This window comes from Pongo pygmaeus, chromosome 13 (genome assembly GCF_028885625.2).
Source record: "Pongo pygmaeus isolate AG05252 chromosome 13, NHGRI_mPonPyg2-v2.0_pri, whole genome shotgun sequence".
Lineage (NCBI taxonomy): Eukaryota > Metazoa > Chordata > Mammalia > Primates > Hominidae > Pongo > Pongo pygmaeus.
The window spans coordinates 61660297-61669518 of NC_072386.2; the positions used below are offsets into that span (position 1 = coordinate 61660297).

The 9222-nt window shown below is 40.1% G+C and overlaps 1 protein-coding gene across 1 annotated transcript; it reads right to left on the reverse strand.

Annotated features, from left to right (window-relative positions):
• Positions 1–603: 603 nt before the first annotated feature.
• Positions 604–8721, reverse strand: C13H9orf57 (chromosome 13 C9orf57 homolog). The gene is made up of 4 exons (XM_054501933.1): positions 8709–8721; positions 5031–5090; positions 4271–4393; positions 604–743 (listed from the first exon to the last, which is right to left on the reverse strand). Exons 1-4 carry the CDS (start codon positions 8719–8721, stop codon positions 604–606), a joined length of 336 nt encoding a protein of 111 aa, XP_054357908.1.
• Positions 8722–9222: the final 501 nt, after the last annotated feature.

A 9222-nucleotide genomic window follows, 5' to 3' on the forward strand; every position in this document is an offset into this window, starting at 1 on the left:
ACTTTTCCCGCAGGCCTGGCTTGCTGATTCGTGGCTTATTTTTTCCCTATAGTATATGTTAAGTCAGTTTCTTCTATACCATAAATCACCCCAAAGGAGCAAGACAGTTTGCTTTGGAAACCAAATGAATATTCTCAGGTCACTTGCCGTCTTGTGAAACATTTGTAACCATATTTTGGAGTATGGAAATATTTAGGGAAATGAAAGTAGTTAGAGGTGACATGCCTAGTTTGACTTGGAGAATCACTAACATTTTTCCTTCTTTGTAGCCTTGTGGTAGGAAGGTAAATTAAGCAGAAGGAGGAGAGGAGAGAAGTGGTGTTGAAAGGGCTGTTTCTCAGATGAGTTGGAGGTGGTGGGGGAGACATTGGGAATACTGAAAACCAAAGTCAATTTCAGATCAAAATTCCTTTCTTTTTCTTTTTTTTTTGTTATTATTATACTTTAAGTTTTAGGGTACATGTGCACAATGTGCAGGTTAGTTACATATGTATACAGAGGTTTCTGAAGTGGGCTAATTGACAATAGCCGTCATTTTGTGATAGCCAGGTCAGGCTTTGAGACTGATTGATCTGCCAAGCATTTTAGATATGGGCCACTGACTCAGAAATTGCACAAAGAATGATTGCAGCAGTGAGTAGTTACAAGTTCATGCAGTTGCAGAATTCTCTTGACCAGAGTTCTCTTGAAGCACTCCGATGTGTTCTTTGTGCAGCCTTTGATCGAATACCACTGAATGCCACCTGACGGAGAGAAAAGAGGTAAGGAAATTTCTTGGGAGGTACCACCTATGTGGCCTCAGATGCTAATAGGTTAAAAAGAATACTAAGCAAAACTTTAGTTTTATCAAGATACGAATCTAACATTTCCACCATTAAGAATGGTTCATTTCATTATTTTGCCTTTAAGAACTCCCACTTAGACTATTGTAGTTGGGTACATTGCATACACAAGCTTTGAAACCGTAAAACAAAAAAGCTTTCAAACTCAGATTGTAAAAGCCATGCACTTGCCATTGACTGTGTAGAATTTCTGAAGTGCAAGCTGTTTTGAAGCTTCCTAATAATCATCCGCCAGTTTTATCCAGATTGTGAGTTATTCAAAGGGCTGAATGTACAGAAGGATCCTTTAGGTGTGTTAAGTGCCTCTCAGAAATGGAGGCGTATGTATGACCTCACTTAATTCCTTCCCTGATTAAAGAAGTAATGCATGTTCACTGTAGAAAACACAGAAAATGCACACAAGAACAAAATAAGTGACAGTAACATCCTGTAATTCTACCACCCCAGTTTCAGTTGTAGGTAGGAGGACAAAAGGAGCAATTCCCCAAAGACAGCAAAACGTGATGACTGGAAACTTGGACAAAACGGTGGTTTCTCAGCTGGGGATGCTTTTGCTCTCCCTTTCCCAGCACATCGGGTAATACCAGAGACATTGTTATTGTCAGAACTGGTTGGGGCGGCAGGGTGGGGTTGGAGGTGCTCTTGGCATCTGGTGGGTAGAAGCTACGATGCTGCTGTACATCCTACAATACAAAAGACTGCCCTCCATTACAAAGAATTCACCTGCCCAAAATGTCAATAGTGCAAAAGTTGAGAAACCCTATTGATAAAACCATCAAAAGCACGAGGTTCAGTTGTTTGTTTTGCATCAGTGTAAATGGCAAATTTCCCAAATTAGGAAACTGCTCTTCCGAACACCGTAGTCATTCCAGGCCTTCGACCCATCAAGAACTATTGTTAATATTTTGTTGAATAAGCTTCCAGGCTCTTTCTTATACGTAGAGTATTTTAATCCTAATTCTGGTGTCCGTCTGGCTAGATGACTCTCTGGCCACATTCAGGAAGAGAAGAGCCAACATCTCATGGGCCCAGGGAGTCTGGATATCTTTCCCATTCCATAAAGAAGGGGCTGTGACTAGCAGAGGGGAGAACTGACTTTGGAGAGGGGACCTAAACTAGAAAGATTGAACAGAACTCAAGTAACCCTCTTAATACCAAAACGCCTTGCGATGTGACCCCATGATTCTCATCCTCTCTCCAAACTAACTTTGCTCTCCTCTAATTTTTGTTCTTCCCTTCCAATTCCACAGAAAAATTTAGAGTTTTGTTTTGTGGATTTTTATTCATCAGTGGTATACTGAACGTACTTGTTGGCAACTGAATTTTTTCCCACTCAATATGTTTTAGAGATTCCTCCATGTTAACAAGGGATCTGGTTCATTTTGAGTGTTGCATAGCACTCCATGACCTGCATATAACACAGTTGAATGAATAGTTCCCTATAGATGAACATTTAGGTCATTTCTTTTTCTATGTTTTTGAAATGGTGTTTCGCTCTTGTTGCCCAGGCTGGAGTGCAATGGCACGATCTTGGCTCACCACAACCTCCACCTCCCAGGTTCAAGTGATTCTCTTGCCTCAGCTCCCCAGGTGGCTGGGATTACAGGCATGCGCCACCACACCCAGCTAATTTTGTATTTTTAGTAGAGATGGGATTTCTCCATGTTGGTCAGACTGGTCTCGAACTCCCCACTTCAGGTGATCTGCCCGCCTCGGTCTCCCAAAGTGCTGGGATTACAGGTGTGAGCCACCGCGCTTAGCCTATTTAGGTCATTTATGTTACTTTCCTATTAAACGTAATGCTGCAATGATAACCTTGATACATGTGTTAAATGTAAATATTTTTCTGCAGTAGATACCAAGAAATAGAATTGCTTTGTCGAAGGCTGTGTTTATTTAAAATTTTAATGGAAATTCACGAATTGTCTAAAAACATGCTGAACCAATCTAAGCTGTCATTGAAAATGTCTGAGCGTTCCCATTTCCCCATACTAACTCCTGATATAATAAAACTTTTATATTTTTATCTGATGGGTTAAAAATATTATATCTTTTCATAATTTGCATTCTTTGATTTTTACTAACAAGTTTGAGTAGGCTTTTATATTTGTAGGTTACTTATATTTATCCTTGTGAGAATTGCCTTCCTACTTCCTTTAATAAGGTATTTACTCTTGATTGTTGGTCTTTTTAAAATTGTTTTTGAAGTTTTTTATTCTGGATAAATATTAATGTTATCCATGTTTCTTATATTTTCACTCAGTTAATTCCTTATCTTTTACATTTTGGAATTATCACACATTTTATAAATGTTAAACTCTTCATATATTCAAATGTATTATTTCCTTTACAACTTTGGGGTTTGGGATTTTTTTTTTTTTTTTTTTGAGACAATGTCTTACTCTTGTCACTGAGGCTGCAGTGCAGTGGTTCAATCTCGGCTCACTGCAAGCTCCGCCTCCTGGGCTCAAGCAAGTTTCCTGCCTCAGCCTCCACGCTGAGTAACTGGGAACATGGTAGTGCAAGCCACCATGCCCGACTAATTTTTGTATTTTTTTTTTTTTGTAGAGACAGGGCTTCACCATGTTGCCCAGGTTGGTCTTGAACTCCTGAGTTCAAGCAATCCACCCACCTCTGCCTTCTAAAGTGCTAGGATTATAGGCATGAGTCACTGTGCCCGGTCTGGATTTTGGATGTTAAAGAGCCTCCGTTGTTTCCTTCCTTCCTTCCTGCCTTCCTGCCTGCCTTCCTTCCTTCCTCTTTCTCTCTCTCTTTCTTTCTTTCTTTCTTTTTTTTTGAGACATGGTCTCACTCCATTGTTCAGGCTAGAGTGCAGTGGTGTGATCACAGCTCACTGCGGCCTCAACCTCCTGGGCTCAGGTGATCCTCCCACCTGGCCTCACCGGTAGCTGGGACTGCTACAGGTGTGTGCTACCATGCCTAGCTAACCTCCATTCTTTCAAACTTAAAACGTTTCCCAGTATTTTCTTCCAATGTTTCATTATTTGGATTTTTATGTTTTGGAGAAGGCCAGTTTCACGGGCGTGCAACTGGTGCACAGGGCCCAAGTTTAGAAGGGCTCTGAAAATTGTGTATTACTTTTTTGTGAGTACATGAGTGGTGTGAATGAGACAGTATATAGATTATTAGGAATGTGTGCTCTGGAGTCAAAGTACTCACATTTGAATCTTGTCTATGAGACTCATTAGCTATGTGACTATGCAAATTACTTAATCGTTCATGTCTCAGATATCTCATCTTTAGAATGGGGATAGTGACAGGATCCATCCAGCTCTTTTCATTGTTTTGTTGGTGTAATATAGCCCTGGCAAAGCCCTTAGTGTAGCATCTGGCATATGAAAATTTGTTGTGATAAGCATTTTCCCTGTGCTTATTTTAATTAAAATTTTTAAAGTGTCAAAACTTACCTTGAATGTGGACTTCTTCTTTACAGTACTGACCAGGTTTTGCCTGGCAGATTCCCAGGTCTAAAAGACATCCATGGAAGGGCAGTGAAAGATTGCATGCTCTGCAAATCAAACCTCCAACATCTCCAAGTACAGGGGCAGAAAAATGAGAAAGTAGTGATAGACACGAAAGAGAAAAAGAGGAAGGGAGATCAAAAAAATAAAGTAGTGATTTTTGACTTTATATATATATATATTTCTGTTATATATATATTTTATGTTATATATATTAAATATATATTTAATTATATATATATTTTATGTTTTATATATATTAAATATATATTTAATTATATATACATATTTTTATGTTTTGGAGAAGGCCAGTTTCACGGGCATGCAACTGGTGCACAGGGCCCAAGTTTAGAAGGGCTCTGAAAATTGTGTATTACTTTTTTGTGAGTACGTGAGTGGTGTGAATGAGAAAGTATATAGATTATTAGGAATGTGTGCTCTGGAGTCAAAGTACTCACATTTGAATCTTGTCTATAAGACTCATTAGCTATGTGACTATGCAAATTACTTAATCGTTCGTGTCTCAGATATTTCATCTTTAGAATGGGGATAGTGACAGGATCCATCCAGCTCTTTTCATTGTTTTGTTGGTGTAATATAGCCCTGGCAAAGCCCTTAGTGTAGCATCTGGCATATGAAAGTTTGTTGTGATAAGCATTTTCCCTGTGCTTATTTTAATTAAAATTTTTAAAGTGTCAAAACTTACCTTGAATGTGGACCTCTTCTTTACAGTACTGATCAGGTTTTGTCTGGCAGGTTCCCAGGTCTAAAAGACATCCATGGAAGGGGATTGAAAGATTGCATGCTCTGCAAATGTATATATATATATGTATACTTTTTTTTCTTTTTTTGAGACAGGATTTCACTCCTGTTACCCAGGCTGGAGTGCAGTGGCACAATCTCGGCTCACTGCAACCTCCGCTTCCCGGGCTCAAATGAGTGATCCTCCAACTTCAGCCTCCCAAGTAGCTGGGACTACAAGCACACACCCACCGTGTCCAGCTTTTTGTATGTTTAGTGGGGAGACGGGGTTTCGCTATGTTGCCCAGGCTGGTCTCTCTGCTTTGGCCTCCCAAAGTGCTGGGATTACAGGTGTGGGCCATTGTGCCCAGGAAGTAAGCAATATTTAAAAAATTCTAAAACCTAAGGTAAATTATTATTATTTTTTTTGAGATGGAATTTCGCTCTTGTTGCCCAGGCTGGAGAGCAATGGCGTGATCTCAGCTCACTGCAACCTCCACCTCCTGGGTTCAAGCGATTCTCCTGCCTGAACCTCCTGAGTAGCTGAGATTCCAGGCGCGTGCCACCACGCCCGGCTAATTTTTTATATTTTTAGTAGAAACGGGGTTTCACCATATTGGCCAGGCTGGTCTCAAACTCCTACCTCAGGTGATCTACCCGCCTCGGCCTCCCAAAGTGCTGGGATTACAGGTGTGAGCCACTGCACCAGGCTAAAATTATTTTTTATTTTGAGAATTTAATGAGGGAAATTTCGAAGCGTATGTGGTATTTATGAATTGGAAGCACCTTGAACTGTGGTAATCAGTCAGGAGCCCAGGTGGTCTAAACAACTTAGTTGGTTAAAATTCATTCGGTTCCTCAGTGCTTAATTAAATCACCCCAAATTTATTTTACCAGGAAATTTAATTTCAGCCACATATTCACTGTTAGGGCTTAATTTCAGTGCCTAAGGTAGCATATTACATATAGTCGATTCTTCATGAATATTTATTGCTTCATTAATGTTTATATATTGGTTATTTTCCATACTCAAATTCAGTGGCTTGAAAATGTTATTCATTTTGTTTGTATAGAAATAGCCCAGAGATTCTTGAACTGGTCAATATTGGTAAGGTTGGAAGACATTATCTAGAAGATTGTTTTCCAAATTCTACTGCGCATCAGATTTCTTTAAGCAGATTTAATAAACTCACAGATTCCCAGGGCCCCCAAAAACCTGAGTTAGAATCTGGGAAGGTGGGGCTTGAGAATTTGTATTTTAGATCTGCAGAAATAGCTGAGGGGATATGATTTAGCTATCAATGTCTAGACCAATGTTTGTGAATCATTGATGCTTCCAATTCAGGGATCTTTCTTTTTTCTTAGAGACAGAGTCTTGCTCTTTTGTCCAGGTTGGAGTGCAGTGGTGCAATCTCATTTCACTGCAACCTCTGCCTCTCGGGTTCAAGCAGTTCTCCTGCCTCAGCTTCCCGAATAGCTGGGAATACAGGCGCCCGCCACCACGCCCAGCTAATTTTTTGTATTTTAGTAGAGATGTGGTTTCACCGTGTTGCCCAGGCTGGTCTCGAACTCCTGAGCTCAGGCAATCCACCTGCCTCAGCCTCCCAAAGTGCTAGATTACAGGCATGAGCCACCGCGGCCAGCCTTAGGGATCTTTCTTATAGCTTCTGCAGGGAGCTTTGGCCAGTGATAGAGAACTGATCACCATTAAAAACAGCTCAGATTGTTAAAAGATTCTTTTGAAACTGAGCCAGAATTTCTCTGCGTGCTCACAGTTTCCATCTTCCACTGTATGATGACCACAGCCATGTCACTCCTACTCATTGATGGCCCCAAAGAAGGGTTTACCAGATGTTTTCTGCAATGTGTTTTACATCTCCCTCTGCCATATTGGGAGATAGAAGAGAAAATTTTTAATAGAAAACAGTCTGGCTGATGAGGCTAATTAACCTTTGTTGATGATTTTCCCCAGGCTCAACCTCATCTAAAGACACTTGGGAAATTTCACATTGGTTCTGCCACTAAGCATGACAGACTTTCCATTCATAATCAATGATCAATCAACAATTTTTTTTTTTGAGACAGTTTCACTCTTGTTGCCCAGGCTGGAGTGCAATGGCATGATCTTGGCTCACCACAACCTCTGCCTCCTGGGTTCAAGCAATTCTCCTGCCTCAGCCTCCCGAGTAGCTAGGATTACAGGCATGCACCACCACGCCCAGCTAATTTTGTGTTTTTAGTAGAGATGGGGTTTCTCCATGTTGGTCAGGCTGGTCTTGAACTCCCGACCTCAGACCTGATCCACCCGCCTCAGCCTCCCAAAGTGCTGGGATTACAGGCGTGAGCCACCACGCTCGGCCCTATAATTTCTTAATAATTTTCTATCCTTTTAACTTATGCTTTTCTAATGACTTACCACCTAAGCGGCCGAATAAGATAACGCCTAAGAGGCAGAATAAGATAACACCAGCAAAGACAATCCTTCTCATTCTGATTTCCAAGCCAAAAAGGAGAGGAAAGGAAAGACACGTCCCACTGATTTCTGGGGAAGCAATAAAGTTACACATTTATGTTAGCTATTTTAAAAACGGAAAGGACTGGTTAAGTTTTATTGATTTCATTAAGACAATATAAGTTTATTTTGTGAAGGAGGAAAAATAAGGTATCTGTCTTTATAAAAAAGTCACCATATGGCTGGGCGCAGTGGCTCACGCCTGTATTCCCAACACTTTGGGAGGCCAAGGTGGGCAGATCGCCTGAGGTCAGGAGTTCAAGACCAGCCTGCCCAACATGGTGAAACCCTGTCTTTACTAAAAATACAAAAATTAGCCAGGTGTTGTTGTGGGTGCCCGCAATCCCAGCTACTTGGGAGGCTGAGGCACAAGAACCGCTTGAACCCAGGATGCGAAGATTGCAGTGAGCTGAGATCAGGCCACTGCACTCTAGCCTGGGGGACAGAGCGAGACTGTTGATAAATAAATAAATAAACCCATAAAACTTCTAGTTCCAGAACATTTTAAGTTATTTTATTACCAAATATCACCTTCTCTCTTCAGTTTTTCCTCAGAATTATAATGGTTTCATACAGAAATATGAAGTGAAATAGATGATATTTCTAGAATATTTCCTGTTAGAAATCCTTTTAACTATTGGCCAAAAGGAAAATACACATATTCATTCGTGCTTCTTTATGAATTATTATTATTATTTTTGAGATGGAGTCTCACTCTTTTGCCAGACTGGAGTGCAATGGCGTGATCTCAGCTCACTGCAACTTCGGCCTACCGGGTTCAAGCGATTCTCCTGCCTCAGCCTCCCGAGTAGCTGGGATTACAGGTGCATGCTGCAACACCCGGCTAATTTTTGCATTTTTAGTAAAGATGGGGTTTCACCATGTTGGCCAGGATGGTCTTGATCTCCAGACCTCATGATCCACCCACCTTGGCCTCCCAAAGTGCTGGGATTACAGGCGTGAGCCACCATGCCCAGTCTATGAATTATTAATAATACTTTCACTGCAAAAGACCTTATTTATGAGGGAAAAGCATTATGTGACAGTTAACGATAGTTAATACTTACTAAAATGAAGGGAAGAAATGGTAAGATTGGGTAAACTATAATATTTCAGTTGTTCATGACCTACCTATCTTTTTCATTAAGGTACTATGGAAATTTTCCTGGGTCTGAGCTTCCTTAAAAGGATGAGAACGAGTACAATTTCTGATGCGATGAAGTCCGTTACAACTGAAAGCGACACTCTGATCCACTAGATTCCAAATGGTTTAAACAGTAAAAACTGACCAAGTAAATGTGAATATTTTTTCACTTGAACACACTGATCTGTTTGGAACTTAATTTCCTTACTCATGAAATTAATATAATAGGGCTAAGTTGGTCAGTAGTTAAACTAACTGTAAATTTGGCTGAAGATTGCTATGTTCACTATGCAAAGATTAGGTGATTCAGAAATAGATAGCCTTGTGGGCATACTATCTATTTATTATGTAAAGTACTTGGTCTTAATTTTTAAAAAAATTCCATATAGTCTTTAAAGCAGCACTTAGTGCATTCAGAAAGCAATTTGAATTTTAAAAAAGTTTGTTTCCAAATTAATATATAGTTCCAAATTAATATACATTATTTTTGAAAAAATGAAA

Excerpts from the sequence above, each read along its gene's own strand:
- C13H9orf57 (XM_054501933.1), bottom strand. Across the intron at positions 4,394-5,030 it reads AGAAGAGGTCCACATTCAAG|ATGTTGGAGGTTTGATTTGC; the intron begins GTAAGTTTTGAC and ends CTGTACTTGGAG. Across the intron at positions 744-4,270 it reads AGAAGAAGTCCACATTCAAG|GTGGCATTCAGTGGTATTCG; the intron begins GTAAGTTTTGAC and ends TCTCTCCGTCAG.